This window comes from Giraffa tippelskirchi, chromosome 8 (assembly GCF_054371585.1).
Source record: "Giraffa tippelskirchi isolate mGirTip1 chromosome 8, T2T-mGirTip1v1.2.pri, whole genome shotgun sequence".
Taxonomy (NCBI): domain Eukaryota; kingdom Metazoa; phylum Chordata; class Mammalia; order Artiodactyla; family Giraffidae; genus Giraffa; species Giraffa tippelskirchi.
The window spans coordinates 158,065,720-158,082,755 of record NC_137282.1 but is presented as its reverse complement, the minus strand read 5'-3'; the positions used below and the strand labels follow the sequence as shown (position 1 = coordinate 158,082,755).

General features: G+C 43.4%; 2 protein-coding genes across 16 annotated transcripts in view; one reads left to right on the top strand and one right to left on the bottom strand.

Annotated features, from left to right (window-relative positions):
- Nucleotides 1-88: 88 nt before the first annotated feature.
- Nucleotides 89-7,116, top strand: LOC145518841 (transmembrane protein 14C). The gene is made up of 6 exons (XM_081523859.1): nucleotides 89-133; nucleotides 1,437-1,494; nucleotides 1,812-1,888; nucleotides 2,701-2,802; nucleotides 5,587-5,674; nucleotides 6,589-7,116. The coding sequence occupies exons 2-6, from the start codon at nucleotides 1,472-1,474 to the stop codon at nucleotides 6,641-6,643; spliced, it is 345 nt and encodes a 114-aa protein (XP_081379985.1). The 5' UTR covers nucleotides 89-133; nucleotides 1,437-1,471; the 3' UTR covers nucleotides 6,644-7,116.
- Nucleotides 7,117-14,049: 6,933 nt separating this feature from the next.
- Nucleotides 14,050-17,036, bottom strand: part of MAK (male germ cell associated kinase) — a 44,714-nt gene continuing 41,727 nt past the window's right edge. For 8 of the 15 annotated variants that reach the window (XM_081523846.1, XM_081523840.1, XM_081523844.1 and 5 more), the window contains one exon: nucleotides 14,050-14,458. In XM_081523846.1, the coding sequence (XP_081379972.1) occupies nucleotides 14,304-14,458 (155 nt within the window). In that variant the 3' untranslated portion in view covers nucleotides 14,050-14,303. Of the gene's footprint in view, nucleotides 14,459-16,799; nucleotides 16,944-17,036 lie in introns of all 15 variants that reach the window. The other 7 variants (XR_014063336.1, XR_014063334.1, XR_014063337.1 and 4 more) reach the window with 2 other exon arrangements.

The window sequence follows — 17,036 nt, the reverse complement described above, 5'->3', positions numbered from 1 at the left end:
GGCGACTCCAGGCCTCTAGTCCCGCCCTCGGGACGCAGAAAACGCGCCGCAACACTTCCGGCGGGACCGCGACTCCCCGCCCCGAGGCGAGTACGCCCTGGTCGACCTGCGCGGGCAGACCTTCGGGAAGGAGGTTCGTGTGCTTTGGCATTATTATTAATTTTACGCAAGTTTTGACTTTTAGAAATTACAGGAGAGTCTGCTGCCGCCTGCTCTTCGTCCCCAGGATCCAGGTGGCGGCTTTAGGCTGCGCGATGGTTGCTCTTTGTGGCCGCTCGTTCTCTGCTTTCCTTGTAGTGGGTTGTGAATCCTGCGGGAAAGAGCTCTTGGCAGTTGCTTACCGATTTAGCTAATTCGTTTCCTGGAGATTTTACCCGTCCATCTCTTTAAGGGTGCGGTGCTCGACGCAATGCTACGTCGAGTTAATGACTGGTAAGATTCCAAGTCACCTAACCCTTATAGACAGTAGTTTAAACAGGTGAGGTGTGTATTGCTTTCAAGCTTAGCTTCGATGGATACCAGATGCATTTCTTTAAGAAATTAGTTACACCCTAGTTTGCCGGAGAAGGCAGTGGCAACCCACTCCAGTACTCTTGCCTGGCAAATCCCATGGACGGAGGAGCCTGGTAGGGTGCAGTCCATGGGGTCGCTAAGACTGAGCAACTGAACGGACACGACTGAGCCACCTTCACTTTCACTTTTCACTTCCATGCATTGGAGGAGGAAATGGCAACCCACTCCAGTGTTCTTGCCTGGAGAATCCCAGGGACGGGGGAGCCTGGTGGGCTGCCGTCTATGGGGTCGCACAGAGTCGGACACGACTGAAGCGACTTAGCAGTTTGCCAGAGGTGTAGCACTCTACGTAATTACAGCTTGGGCTTTTGTATTTTTTATCCTTCCTCTCCTCCCCCATCTAACAATAACTATGAGTAATGCAAAATTAACTGTCTGAAAGTGTTATAAATGTTGAGTATTGAAATAATCTAATTCTTTGGTCGGGGGTGAAAAGCAGTACCCCCTCCCCCCAGAAAGGGTAATTAAAATACTTGAATTAAGGGCACAGGAGTGTTTATTTTACAATTTAGTTATAACTTGGTTAGATAATGAAAAGATTAGCTTACTAACTGTACAGAGCTGGTCAGTGAAGTTACCCGTGGGCCTATGTTATTAGAACTTAGATTATTACCAGGATGGCTGCTGTTTGTTCAGCAGTTACTTTGTGCAAAGCACTTTTTATGTATTATCCCATTTGATGCAGACCCTACCCATGGGAAATTTGCACAGGGTAGGTAAACAGTGAAGGAAACTGAGGCTTAGAGAAGGTGAGCCGTTACTTCTTAGCTCCCCAGGGCTAGAACTGGAACTTGAACCCACCTCTTCCTGGCTGCTAGGGAGCTGTGCTGTTGACCACCTCTGATCCAGCCTCTCCTCTGCAGGTACAGGCCTGGTTTGGACAAAGTGAAAGAGAACAATGCCGAAGGATTCCAGCCCGCTGTAAGTGCCCGGTGGGTGGGGGTGGAATAGCCAGGAGCTTCTCAAATGCAGAGCTTTGCTCATCTGCAAAGGACGCTGAGCAAAGACTGCAGGGCAGCTGGGGTTATGGGAGGATGGACGGTACCCTTCCCATAGGGACTTGTGTTTGGGTCTCAGCTCTGCAGCTGACCTAGGCAGGTCATCTAACCTCTCTGGGATTTATAAGCATTTGTACAGTGATAGGGTTGTTCTGGAACGATGACCATTTTGATCCCATCCTACAGTTCCGTGTTTTTTAAAACACTCTTGGCACCAATGTCTTACTGTTCTGTTTTCAGAGTGCCTTTACATTGGCTTGGTTTTGGCTATGCAGCACTGGTTGCTTCCGGTGGGATCATTGGCTATGCAAAAGCAGGTATGGTTTGCAGTTATTTAACCTCTTGAAATCTTGTCCCTGGTGAAGAACGAGTCCCCAGTGCTCCCAGACTACAGTCTTGTTGGAGTCAGGTTTGGTTTAAGACTCCTCTTTAGAGAGCCCACTTATCATCAGCCCCACAGCTGCTCCTTTACTCACCTCGAGGTTATCTGGCTGAGCTAAACCAGGCTTCTTGTCCAGTCACTTGTTTTTGCCTCTTTATCTCAAGATGCCGGTTAGGGATGGTAGTAGATGGTCATTATCATCACGTGCCATACATAAGCCTTGACCCCGAAGGCCATCTCTGCTCTTTAAGTGGGAGAAAGCCTCTCGTCTTCACGTGAGCAGTAATGAGGTCTCTGCGGGAAGCCAGGCGCAGGTGTGGCAGTGAGTCTGGCTGTTTTCCAGAGCCTTCCTTGCCCGCTGCCCCACCACCAGCACACACACCAGAACCCACTCTCCAGATCCTTTTTTAACTCACTGACCCTATTTCCCCTTCCTTTGGGGCTGAGCCGAGGTCGTGCCCATGGGCAGTTCCAGTCTTCTCAAGGCTAATCAAGCTTGGCCAGGAGCCTCTTCTTCTCCTTTGGAGCTGCCCTGCCTGTCAGAGGAGAGGGTTGGTGTGGTTATGGCCATGACTTCTCCAGTAAAAAAAACAATCTCCACCAAACATTTTTCTCCATGAGGACACCTTAGTCATGAACGGCACTGGGCGATGTTCCCTTTGCTGTTTCCTTGGGGCGGGGGGCCCGGGGGATTCTGCTGCAGAGATGAGTGTCTGCCAGAACGCAGATGTGTGTGTCTCCCTCCAGGCAGTGTTCCGTCCCTGGCTGCCGGGCTCCTCTTCGGTGGTCTCGCCGGCCTGGGTTCCTATCAGCTGTCTCAGGATCCGAAGAACATTTGGCTTTTCTTAGGTACGTCGTTTCACCGTCTCCCTGATGCATCCCTGGGTTGGTGGGACGTGGCGGGTTCTTCAGACTGAGATGCTTATCCTGCTTCTGCCAAGTCCTAGGGAAGGTTTGAAAGGAGGGGCTTTGTGCCAGTTGCTGCTGATCTTTTATGGAGAGGATGCGGAAAGGTTTTCCTCCCTCACGAATGGAGGTTTACCCTGTGAGGTCAGCGTTAAACATGTAGAGGGCAAGCACGTGTCTCTTAACTGTTGTGATTGCCCTCTGAGAACTGTCTGCTTGAGCATCGCTGAAGGACCGTGTGTCTGGTTAGGTCCGCATCAGCATTGCGTTTTTCCCGTTTGAGAGTCATTTATTCATCCTTTAGATGTAAGCTAAGTGTGTAAGATGGAGGCCTGGGCTTCAGGGAGGCTTAGCTCTCACCGGGGACCGAAGGTGGCCGCGGGTTCTTGCCATGTCCCGTGAGCAGCCTAGACGTGAGGAGTGCGGGGGTGAAGGTTCCGTCTTATCTGAGTGGCTTGAGTGTGTTTCTCCTGAGCCCCACCCACGTGGCGGACACCCTGCCGGGTATGTGGGCTCCCTGCTGCCTCCACATACCACCCCCCCGCCCCAACCCGGCTCGAGGAAACCGCAGTTCTGGTCCTCACGGCTGTGCAGGGAGCGAGGGAGCCCCAGTCCTTGGTCCCCGTCGGCGTGGGGGGACGAGGAGGCGCCCAGCTCCGCCCCCAAGCGCCTCAGATCCCCGAGTCCCATTTCCGATGCCGCCCCTCCATGCCAGCGAATGCCCGGTCTCCAAGCGAGTCCCTCCTCCCAGGCTGCGGGTCTCTGCTCCCCCCCCTTCTCTGAGCTCTACCCTGTCTGTGATGCCAGCCCCTCGGGTGGGTCCCAGCCCTGAACACGCGCATGTACTCAGCTCTCACCCATTTAAAAACAGAAAAGGGGCCTTCCGTGACCCCACTTCTTTCTTCATTTGCTGCCCTTCTTCCTCTTCAGAAACTTCTCTTAAAAAAAATCCATCACACTCCCCTCTTCACTTCCTCAGCTCACATTCTCAACCCACTTCAGCCTCCACTTCTGTTCCTCTCAGTCCAAGAATAACTCCCCGCAAGACTGCCAGGAGCCTGTGTTTTTCAAAATTCATTGTACATTGTTTAGTCCTCATTTTATTTTGATCTTTTAGCTGTTCTCAGCACAGTATGCCAATCCATTTTCCATTCTCTTGTGTTTTTCCTCTGTATTTTCTCACTCTCGTTCATCTGTCTTTTCTGTCTTGTTTTGTCCAGCCATCTTTTTTGACCGTTAAATGCTCAGGTTCTTAAAGCCTGGCTCTTTTTATCTTCTTTATACTCTCTCACTTAGCAAGATCGTTGAAGCTCAGGCCTCAGATCACCACCAATACACAGACGACCCGCAGATTTCTCTCTCCGCTGAGCCTTGCTCGTGTGTATCCGCTTGCCTGCGTGGAAGTTTACAGGCGAGTCCCGGCGTCGGCTCCGACCTGGCTTCATGTCTCTCACACGTTTGCTCTTCTCTCATGCTCCATCCACTTGGGTCTCCCTTGCTCTCTTCCCATCCGTCTTCATGTCCGTTTCATCAGCAGGTCCTATCAACCTTCCCCTCAGCCCACACCCCAAGTGGTCCCCTTCTCTGCCTCCAAGGGCACCATCCGCGTCTTAGTCAGCACCCCCCGTTGCCTGCATTTCTGAGGGAGTCTCTTCGTGGGTGCCCTGCAGCCTGCGTTGGCTCCCTGTGCTGCAGCTGCAGTGGTATTTTCAGATGGCAGCTCTGCTTGCGTATCCCTCTGCTCGTGTCTTGTAATGTCGTCGCATCGCCTGGATGAAAACCCCAGTCCCTGCCGGGGCCCGTGGGGCTCTGCAGGGGGTGGCGCTCTTCCTGGCTGCGGTGGGTTTCTGTGTCACAGCACATCCCCCAGCCCCCCTGACACACACACCACCGGGCCCCCTGCCTGGACCCGTGTTCCTGCCCTTGGCTCATCAGCAGCCACTCTTTGCATCATGGCTCAGTCTCCACTCTCTCAGCAAGCCCTTCTCCCTGAGTGGGCTGGACCCCCCAATATTATGTTACCTGTATTGCATTCATTGCACCTGTGACACAGATTATGGGCTTCCCTGGTGGCTCAGCGGCAAAGAATCCACCTACCAGTGCAGGAGACGCAGGCTCCATCCCTGGGTCGGGAAGATCCCCTGGAGGAGGGAATGGCAACCCACTCCAGTATTCTTGCCTGGGAAATCCCATGGACAGGGGAGCCTGGCGGGCTACAGTCCACGGGGTCACAAAAGAGTTGGACGCGACTTAATGACTAAGATGACAGCACAGATTGTACTTTGTGTGATTCTTTCAAGTCAGCCGCATCAAGCTCGAAGCACTGTTAGGGCAGAGATCTTTGTGATGATGGTTGTGTCCCCGGCACCTGCTGTGGAACAGGTGGTAGGAATTAATAAAACAAGGAGTGGGAAGACCCTGAGAGCATACAGGGCAAACAGCATCGGCAACGAGTAGGGGACAAAAACCCCAACAGCAGTGTAGGAGAAAACGAGAATTATGGCTGAGGAGAGGGGTAGGAGGTGAGGCCGAGGCAGGCTGGGATTCCAGTGTTGGTATTAATACTTAGTCCCATTAAATGAGGCCGACGGGGAGGTCCCCGACTCAGGGAAGAAAGATTATGAGATCGGGTCTGGGCCTTTGAAAGATGGATGGGAAGTTGGCTACTTTTCCATCCTCCCACCTATAAGATGTAGTGATCTTTGACTCTTTTTATCTTTCCACTAGTCACATCTGGAACTTTGGCTGGCATCATGGGGATGAGATTCTACAACTCTAGAAAATTCATGCCTGCAGGCCTGATTGCAGGTGCCAGGTACTCTCTGCTCTATTGCTAGCTTTAGTTCAGTGTCCCAGACGCTTAAGACATTCAAAAGGGCCCTTCTTTCAGTATACCTGATGCTGAGCATCACCTGAAATGATTTAATTTATCCACAAATAGGAAAGACTGGAAAAACAGTTGATTTCATGTCATAATGAGATGAGGAGACTCATTCACTTCTGAAATGGTTTTGCTCTCACGACCCGGCTCTGGTCCCTCTTGGCTCCTCCCTGCAGGGGAGGCGGCTTCGGTGTGAAGCCGTGACGGCACCCACTGCTGTGACTTTCAGCTTGGGGCCCGTACATAGCTCAGCGGTATTGGTGTCCTTTATTAATTGAAAATTTCGCTAAAAGGAAATTCTGATCGAATCCTGTTTTCTAATTAACTTTGGTTGTAAAATCCAAACCAGGTTGATCTTAAAATGTAGTCTTTAATAAAGATAACCCAAAGATAGAATTTTTAAAATCTGCTTTGGAAAAAGCTTACTCACCGACTTTGATTGTAGTCAGGATGCTGTCAGGAGTAAAGTCTTACACTTGGTGGAGACCAAGGTCAAGAGCCATGTAAGCTGGCAGGCCGGAGATCTGCCGTTACCGACCTCTGAGGCGGGGGAGGCCGTGGTCTCTGCAGCCTTGTTTTCTCATCTTTGAAGTGCTGGCAGCTCGATTAGGAACGTTGACTCCCGTGTTCGATTTCAAAGCCTGAGCGCAGAACTGCCCTTGGCGTGCTCTTCACGCCCTTTGGCAGCTCCAGGGGTCGGAGTCCATCTCCGCTGGCTCTACCTTGGCACCACCTCAGCACGTACTTGTGGGGAACCTGCTGAGCCCTAGTCCCTTAAAAATAGGCAAGCGCCTGTGTTGTTCTTGACCTGATTTTTTTTTTTTTTTGTATGTGTTTCCTTTGAACAGTTTGCTGATGGTCGTCAAACTTGGAATTAGTGCCTTGGGTAAACCCCATCAGTAATAGTCATGGACCAGCTTGGACTCATGAAGAATTTTTAAAACTTCCACTCTTTTTCATGTATTAAGATAAACAAGTCCAGCATTTTCATGTATTCTGACATTTTTCTTAAAAACAGACCAAAAAACAGCACTGAACTTTGCAGAGAAAAAAATCAGTCATTATCATTACAGCCCTAAAGAGGTGGGTGAGGTGTAACACGCGAGTTTCTTCCTGTGGTGCCCTCATACAGTGTGATTCTTATATGTCGGTGTTATCTGTTCTTTCCGTATCTCTGGGTAACATCTCCAGGGATAGAATGTTAGGGTGTCACCATTGGGGCCCTCCAAGCCCCATGCGCTACTCAAGGAACAGTGTGAAAAGGATCTCTTAATGAGATTTAGGATACCTGTTCTTTTGCTTATCTTAGAGCACAGACCTACTTTGAAATTATGTTAAATAAAATCAAGTAAAATAAAGTTTACTGTAAATGATAATTTTCTGCAGTGTCTTCATTGCCAGAGCTCTCGAGAACAGCTCTCTAGAATGAGGTGTGAATAACAAAGAAGATACAAGAACATGAAGGTGCTTTTGTTAATATTTTATTTAGGAATTAGCCATTTTGAATAATTTAAAAACCAAGGAAGGAAAGTTATTATTTGATTACATATTGCACTTAGGCTTGGATTTCTAAGATTAGTGGGACTGCATAATCAAAAAAGAAAAAATGAAATTGTGGTTAACCAGTTAATTTATAAATGTGAAACCTGAGAGAACTGTTTATAACTGGAATTACTTGGTTTGGTCTCTACATTGGAAATGTTAACTAATGACACATTTTCACTTTCTTTCATCATTGAGTTAACTCATCCTGGTACCCCTTACTTTGGTTTTCCCCTTTAAAAAAAAAGGGGAGGGGATACATTTACTACTTACCTCAACTCTCACTGGTATTGATTGGATTTTTTCTATGTTGTTCAGGCACTTATGAATCAATTTTATGGATTGGCTTCAGTTCCTTGAAAGAAACCTTACTTTTCTCATCTTTGTTGTGTATGACATGGTTTGACATATCTGCCGTAGCCTATTTTTTTTAAATTTATTTTATTGAGGTATACTTCATTTACAATGTATTAATTTCTGTTGTATAGCAGAGTGATTCAGTTATATATGCACATATATATACACATTCTTTTGCATATTTTTTTCCATTATGGTTTATACCAAATATTGAATGTAGTTCCCTGTGCTGTACAGTAGGATCTTGTTTATCCATTCTGTATATAATAGCTTGCATCCACTAAGCCCAAGCTCCTACACCATCTCTCCCACCTGCCCTCTGCTTTGGAAACCACAAGTCTGTTTGGTGTCTCTGAGTCTCAATTTCATAGGTAAACGTTTGCATCATATTTTAGATTCCGCTTAGAAGTGATATCATATTTGTCTTTCTAACTTCATTTAATATAGAAATCTCTGGGTCCATCCATGTTGCTGCAGTGGCGTCATTTCATTCTTTTTATGGCTGAGTAATATTCCATTGTGTATACATACCCTGTCTTTATCCATTTGTCTGTTTTTGGACATTTAGGTTGCTTCTCTGTCTTGGCTGTTGTAAATAGTGCTGCTGTGAACACGGGGGTTTTGTGTGTCTTTGAATTAGTTTTCTCTGGATACCTTTCCAGGAGTAGGATCCCTGGACCATATGGTAGCTCTGTTTTCAAAGGAACCTCCGCACTGTCCTCTGTGGTGACTGTACCAGTTTGCATTCCCACCAACACTGCAGGATGTTCCCTTTTCCCCACACCCTCTCCAGCATTTGTTCTTTACAGACTTCTGGATAATGGCCATTCCGAGTGGCGGGAAGTGACACCTCCTTGTAGTTTTGATGTGCATTTCTGTAATAATTAGCAATGATGAACATCTTCCTGTGTGCCTGTTGGCCATCTGTATGTCTTTGGGAAAATGTCTACTTAGATGTCCAGTTTTAATTTTTATTTTTATATTGAGGTGTATGAGCTGTTTGTATATAAAATATTTATTCTCCAATCCAGGACACTGTATGTCCCTTCATATGATTCAGTTTTATTTTATTTTATTTTTTAGTGTCTTAAAACATTTTAGAGTTTTATTCACATAGTTCTTTGGATTTCTGTTAAGAGTACTGCAGGCTATTTTATAGTTTTCTTACTATTAGTAAATCTTACATTAGCATGATACATTGGTTAACAACTAATGAACCAATACTGCTACATTATCACTCATCCATACTTTATTCGGTTTTTCTTATTTTTAAACTAATACCCATTTTCTGTTCCATGATCTTATCTAGGATAGCATATTACATTTAGTTGCCATGTAGGGTCCTCTTGGCTGTGACCATCCCTTCGACTTTCCTTGCTTCTGGTGACCGAGTTTTGAGGAGTACTGATCAGGTGTTGCATAGAATGCGCTTCCATTGAGATTTTGTCTCCTGTTTCTCTCGTGATTAGGCTGGGATCTGGGTTTTTTTTAGGAGGAGGATCACAGAGGTGAAGTGTCGATTTCACATCAGATGGAGGTTACGTATGTGAACATGACGTTATTGTTGATGCTGACCTTGATCATCTGGCTGAAGTAGTGTTCCTCAGGCTTCTCCATGGTGAAGTTACTCCCTTTTTCCCCACTTTCCCATACGGTACTCTGAAAGGAAGTCACTCGGCGTGTTCCACGCTTGAGAAATGGGGAGTTGTGCTCTGCCTCCTTGAGGTCAGAGTGTCCACATAAAAATCACATGGAATTTGGCTGCATGGAAGATGTCTCCTCGTCCCTGTCTGTATGTCCATCCAGCCATCCACTCGTTCAGTATGGGCTCAGGTATGATTATTGTCTGGTTTGGGTTGTAATCCAATACTCCTCCATTGATTTTCTTATTCAGATTGTTGCGGTTTTGAACATGGGGAACTCTTTTAGTTGGCCCATGGCCCACTGATATAGCCAGTCAGTGTAGGCTTTTCTTTGCTTGCTTGCTTTTTGTTTTTATAGAACCTCACTATTTCCTGGCACTGTAAGAGGCTCCAGGCGCATCTTGTACGTTTCACACCCCAGCGCTAGAATCGGCCATTTCTCCAAGGAGTCCTGGTTTCTTTTATTGGACGGTATATTGGAAGCCAAGACCTGGTGCTGGATAATGCTTGTTGCTCCTGGGACATTATGTTATACTTTTACCTCAGTTCCTTTTTTACTTTTGAAAGTTATTATTCCTCTTTCTAGCTTCTTAAGCTGAATGCTCAAGTTCACCATGTCTTCAGTGGTTTTGTTTCTCTCATAAATGGAACAAGTGGACAGTTTTTTCTTTGCAATCTGTTTTGACCGACTTTTACAAGTTTTAATACAGAGGTCTGTCATTGTCCGTTTCTAAGGGTGTTTATTTCAGATTTGATTTTCCCTTTTGACTTTGAAGTGTTTAGAACAATATTTTTGAATTTTTAAGGGATAATGTTTAAGGAATACTTTATTGTACTATAAAAAAGAAGTGGTTTACATATTGAGATTTTCTTTGTAGCCTAATATAAGGTAAACTTTTTGTGCATGTTAAATGTATATAGTATTTCACCTTATTGGTCAAAATTCTATATAGTATGTATGTTGGATATACTTTGTTTTCTGTGTTACTCATGTCTTATTTTTAAGGCCTCTGGATCTGTTTTCTAAGAAAAACCTCCCACTCTGTGTTCATTAGTTTTTTCTGGTATTTATCATTAATCTTTGCTTCACATATTTATGTTGTTTTAACATTTGATTTAAACATTTTTCAAACCTAGTGAACAGTTTTGGTCTCTATTTCTCTCTCTATATATGAACATCGGTATAGAAGTCCTCAACAAAATATTAGCAAATCACATCTAACAATATATACAGAGAATTACATAGCATGATCAAGTGGGATTTATTCTAGGTATACAAAACTGTCTCAAGCATTTGAAAATCAGTTAATGTAATCTATCATATCAACAGACTAAAGAACAAAAATCTTATGATCAGAGATCATTCTCAGTAGATGCAGAAAAAGCATTTGACAGAATCTAACACCCTTCATAGTAAAAACTCTCAAAAATATAGGGATATCTTCAACTTAATCAAGAAAATCTATTTTAAAAACCCTACAGTTAACATCTTGTTTAATAAGGCAGAACTAAATGTTTTCCTGCTAAGATCAGGATGAGGGCAAGGATGTTCACACTCACCACTTCTATTCAGCATTATACTGGAAGTCCTGGCTAGTTCAGTAAGACACAGAAAGGAAATTAAAAGTATGCTGATTGAGAAGGAAGAGTAAAACTATTTTTGTTTGCAGATGACATGATTGTCTATGTAGAAAATTTCAGAGAAATTTTCCTGGAAAAAGAAAATCCTAGATTTAATTATTTAATGTTGTAAGTGATTAAAACAGGTATTAAGGTACAATTTTAGTATAAAAAAGTCATTTGCTTCCTTGTAAACGAACAATGAACAATTCAAATTTGAAATTAAAAATTATAGTAGAACTAAAGTAAATGGGTATAAATCCAACAAATATGTATAAGATCTATGAGGAAAATGACAAAATCTAATGAAAGAAGTCAAAGAAGATGTAACTAAATAGAGCGACAGTCGCTGCACATGAATAGGAAGGCTGAAGAGTGTCAAGACGTCGGTTCTTCCCGACTTGATGCATATTGGTTGTTCATTGCAATCCTAATAAAAAAAACCCAATTATGTTGTGAATATTGGCAAACTGATGCTAGAAGTTTATATGGACCAATAAGAGACCCCAGATAGCCAACACGATACTGAAGGATAGAAACAAAGTTGGTAGACTGACATTATGTAACTGACATAAAAGTGTAGTAATCAAGACAGCGTGGTATTGGTGAGAGAATACACACATAGATCAGTGGAACAGAACAGGGAGCCCAGAAAAAGATGCACACAAATACAGTCAGCTGATCTTGGACAAGTTCCAAAGGCAGTTTAATGGAGAAGAGTCTTCAACAAATGATACTGAAACAACTGGACATCAACATGAAAAAGAATCAGAGACTGAATACCTTTCAGAAAAATGGATCTTAGCTAGATCTAAATGCAAAACTTCTAGAATATAGGAAAAAATCTTTGGTCACCATGGGTTTGGTGATGGCTTTTTAGATACATCACCAGAAGCATGATCTATGAAATTATAAGCTGATAAGTTGGACTTCATTTAAATTAAAAACTGCTCCACAGAGGACATTAAGGGAATGGAAAGACAAGTCATGGACTGGGAGGTAACATTTGCAAAAGATAACTGATAAAGGTCTTGTTCAAAATATACAAAGAACTATTCAGATTCAGCAATAAGAAAACAATCTAATTTTCAGAGATACACAGACAAGTGTGTGCAAAGATGCTTCACATCCTATATCATTAGGGAGTTGCAAATTAAAAACGAGATATTACTGCACACTTATTAGAACACCAAAATCCAAAACACAACACCAAGTGCTGGTGAGGATGTGGAGCGACAGAAATTCTCATTCACTGCTGGTGCGAATGCAGAAGGGTAGAGCCACTTGGAAGATAGTTTTATTCTTACAAAATCAAACATGCTCCTACCATATGATCAGCAGTGAATCAAGTAAATGAAAACTGACGTCCATATAAAACGTGTACATGAGTGTTTATAGCAGCTTTATTCATAATTGCCCAAACTTCGGAAACAACCAAATGTCCTTCAGCTGGTGAATGGATAAACTATGATACAAGGGGCATATAGACAATGGAATACTATTCAGTGATAAACAGAAATGAGATACCAAGCCAAGAAAAGACAGCAAGGGACTTTAAATGGATATTATGAAGCAAAAGAAGCCAATCTGAAAAGGCTATATGGTACGTAATTCCAACTGCATGACATTGTGGAAAAAGAAAAACCATGGAAGTAATAAAAAGATCAGTGGTTGCCAGAGGTTTGCAGGGAGGGAGGAATGGGCGGACCACGGGATTTCTGGGGAAGTGAAACTTTTGTATGATACTCTACAAGTTTGGTTGTTACATGTCATTATACATGTTGTCAAAACCCACAGGATGTACAGCACGAAAACCTGAACCCTAATGTAAACTATGGGTTTTAATAACAGTGAATCAATATTGGTTCATCAGTTGTAGCAAATGTACCACACCAAGCAAGATATTCATAGTAGGGAGAACTGAGGAGGGGGAGATGGGGGAGTATATGGAAACTCTCTACTTTCTGATTAGACGCTTCATAAACCTGAAACCGGTTTAAAAAAAAAGTTGACATGAACAACAAAAACAGGCCTCAGAGTACGAGTATAAAGTTTAAAAATGTAAAGAAAACAGACTAGTTAACCATATCAATTTTAATATCTATTCACAGTTTAAAAGTTTCCCAGCAACACAAAAGAATATTTTAGCTTTGAGACATTAAAATTACAAATAAATGGCCATTATCACTAATATTAATATAAATTACTCTTTAGATTTTAAAGTTTTTCAACAAAGTGAGCTGAATACAAAAATACCATATTCTTATTATCTTATGTGCTTTTATATAATGTCCACAAGATGATACCAATTGCATTTGTTATAAAGTCATAAAATGCATAAAATATCAGCAGTTTGATAACATTATTCTTTAAAAAGAATATCCAGTCTGTAAAATGACAGGCTTAAATAGACCAGTTTTAAGTTCAAAATGTCAATTTTAAATACCAGTTTAAAAATAAAACTAAGAAAATAATGTCGTGAGATCACTGCTATAGCAACCAAATGCATTTGCTCTTGAGAGCAAGTGTGACATTCAGAGCTGAGTCTGATCTGTAGCAGCAGCAGCAAAAATTTGCTTTGGAGAACAAGCTGGCATACTTTGTCTGGTGCGAACACAAACAGTGCATTTTGAAAGTAATGAACACACTTGATGTGAAGAGGACAGAACCTTGACTTGGTTAAGTTGGAAGTCATCGAGCCTTGGGTTTGATAGTCACCATTAATGCACAGCGGTTGTATTGGTCAAAATCAAACAGGAGACTCTTCCTCTGCTATAATCAGGTGACGTAATTTTGAAATCTTTGTTAAAGAAGTATTTCTAAGAAAGACACCCTGCTCTAGGTTGGAGTTACCATTGCTTCCAGAATTATCTCATTCTAAAAGAGGAAAATGATGAATTACCATCTTTTATAAATCACCAAAATGGTAGAGTAGAACCTTAGCCACAAAGAACTGTAACTGACAGCCCACAGCCATCTACATAATTGCTGTAAAAAACCAAAACAAACCTTTGAGGCCAAACGATGAAGTATTAGTTGGGGCAAATATAAAACACTCTAAACACTTAATTTCTCGAGGCATTTTTCTTTTTAAAAAAAGCTTCTTAGAGTATTTAGTATCTATTAATTTGTAGATCAAATACTTGATACTTTGGCAAATAAAGTTTATTCAATACTTTGTAAAGTCCTACCCGTATATCAGCCCTGTGGGCAATGATGCTAAGAAAATGCATTTCATTCCTAAGAAAGAAATAAAATAGATGATTTTTGCTCTTCAGAGTACCCACTATTATATATTTCTTCCAGAACACAGTAGAAATAGACATCTGTAGACATTTCCCAGGGTCAGGGGACTTGCACCGACTCCGTGGCATGCTGCCGTGGGGCTTCACACTAGATTCCTACCGGTGGCCTCCATACTTGGCCACCCAGTCTGTCCTCCCATGCACGGAGGACACCGGCTGTGCACGGTTCACAATATTTAGATTCTTGGCTGTAGGATTATAAGTAGGTCCTGAAAACTGCCCCCGACCAGTTTTGGTGTTCCAGGAATATTCTGAAAGAAAGCAGAATCAGAAATTAGAATTTTATTCAGATGACCATGAAAAATAAAGCAGCTCATTTTATGGGGGAAAATCTGAATTTAAAAGATGAATTCAGTGTTCTCTAAAGTTTTTTTATATATATGCATATATATATATATATATATATATATATAAACACCAAAAATTCTAGTGTAGAATTGTGCCGATGCCAGTTAGCATTTTCAGCAGCTTCAGAGCCATAATTTCTGGTTTATAGTTCTGACACTGCTTTTCTTCCATATTTTGCTCACTGAAGCGCCCATCATATTTAGACAGGCAATACCATCTTGGGTGACCAAGAACAGCTCCTTGGTTTCAGTTCAATGGACAGTACCCACAGGGTTGTTGATCAGTCACTAAGTCATCTCTGACTCTTTGCGACCCCATGAATGGCATCCCCAGGGAGCATGCCAGGCTCCCCTGTCCTTCACTGTCTTCCTGAGTTTGCTCAAATGTTCATTGAGTCATTGATGCCATCCAACCATGTCATCCTCTGTTGCCCCCTTCCCCTCTTGCCCGCAGTCTTTCCCACAGTGTTAATAACTATTTATATCACACTGTGGTTACATCTAAATGACACTCGAGTACAGTATCACCACAGAAAATGCATTCAGAATTGTCCTGTAAGGTCTGACTTCATTGGGTCCCATTGTAGGTTCCTCTTTAAACTTGAAGATGTGGTTTTAGAGTCAATGGAAACTTAATGTTTTATTGGGAAATTGATGGATGACAACAGAATCCCTTGGAACGGTGAGCCATCTTAGGACCCCAAACCTTTCCTCACAAGGCTTGTTTTATTCATACTGAGATTTGGCTGATGAAAACTTTGTGAAACATTTTACTGTGACAGACATTTGTTACCTGAACAATTTATAAGCTCTGATTGCTTGAGCATCTCAAATGACACAGCACTAGAATCATTTTATAGAGAACTTGTTAGCATCCTCAGTCTCTCCTTTGCCCCTTCCTTGCTTCAAACTGGCAGGTAGGTGTCAAGCGAGGTTCTCACTTGATGGTCCATCTTTCTGTTTGGGATTTAAATACCTTTTGACACTCTGTGGTCGGTGTCATTCTCAGATTATCCTCTGTAGGAGTCAATTTTGAAATGACTAACCATTCTGTACACTTAATACTAGCTCTATTTGCATGGTTTTTCCAGTTTTTCCTTACATTTTTACTGTAGAATCGGGAGTGCAGGAGGAACTCATGGGAGCAGGTGGGTCCTGACATGCTGCTAACCTTGGCTGACAGGGAGTGAAGCCTTAAGTGAAGCGCCATCCTGGTGACGGTCAGCTGGGGGGTTCGTAGTTTGGTTGGGATAAGGAGGCCAGGGGCTCTTTCTTGTTTTTAACAGGTCATTTCATCCCACGCTTACTGGGTTTAAAGTTCTCAGAGGTAATACAAAGCTCCCTAACAAAGACAGGACAGCATCTAGAAGGGCCAGTTAAGTGTGCCATGTTTTCTAGAAATAGCTCTTTAGTTATAACCCACTGGGACCAGCATCAATATGATAAATTAGCGCCCTCACATCTGAAGACACCAAGGGCGGGAGGAGGAGAGGGCACTTGGGAGGAGGTGCCCTGTAGCTTAGAGAAGGGGAAAGGGAGCCCATTCCTAAGTTACCAGTGGGTGAGAAGCGAGAGCCTGGGGAGTAACACTCAGAGCAGCTTTCTCTCCACATCGTGACTTAGTGACTAAGTCAGGTCCTAAATGCATTTGAAGGAGACTGTGTTCAGGCCAGTATTCATAAAACCTTCTTTCAAAAGGGAATCATTTTGCCAGTGTGGCAGGAGTCCTTCCTGAGAAGTAACTCTTTTAGGTCTCCAGCCCCCCGGGGGCTGACGAACCTGGTAGCCCACCCTGCACCACCCCCAGAGCGGAACTGAGAGCCCGCGGACGCTGGCTGTGCGTTTGTTTTAAAGCCTGCATGTATCCTCTCAGGTGCGTTTAACCCCTTGCCGAAAACAAGGAGTTCCTTGTTGGCCAAAGGAAAAGGTGTTTGCCTCCAGTTAAGAATGTGATCCGTAACTGTTAGCAAGACAGAAAACCTCTGTGCAGTGGAGCTCATGACTGCGCCTTCTGCCGCAGAATCACTGGAGAATTCAGTGAGTTACGGTGCCTCAGGGCAGGCAGCGTCTGAAATGGGTCCCTCCTCCAAGTCCCTGTGGCTGTCATAGCAGGGGACGAGGAGGTACAAGGGGGCTCGGGAGGAGGCGGCTAATCTGATGTTTCTTCTCCAAACTCGAGGATGAGGACTAGAGCAGAGAGGGAGGCCGAGAGACGGGGAGATAGTCGAGTAAATACGGTAATGACCTGGTTTTATTCTCTTGTGGGCGGGCTGGAAGACACATCTCTTACTGAACAGTGTTTTCCTAAGGATGTGCATGGACCACGTGAGAAGGGTTAATATTTACTTCTTTTTTTTACCTTTCCTCCTATCACGATCTGTAGGAAAATCTGATAAGCAGAGTAAATGGAAAAGATGAAAAGTTATGAGAGAGCATTTTACTTAAAAAAAAAAAACCAGGAATACGCATGCTAATCTGACAG

What these genes read in the sequence shown, in the direction of transcription:
- LOC145518841 (XM_081523859.1), top strand. Translation starts at nt 1,472, where the DNA reads ATGCCGAAGGATTCCAGCCCGCT. An exon ending in CCGAAGGATTCCAGCCCGCT is followed by an intron (nt 1,495 to 1,811) that starts GTAAGTGCCCGG and finishes TTCTGTTTTCAG; the next exon opens with AGTGCCTTTACATTGGCTTG. An exon ending in GAACATTTGGCTTTTCTTAG is followed by an intron (nt 2,803 to 5,586) that starts GTACGTCGTTTC and finishes TCTTTCCACTAG; the next exon opens with TCACATCTGGAACTTTGGCT.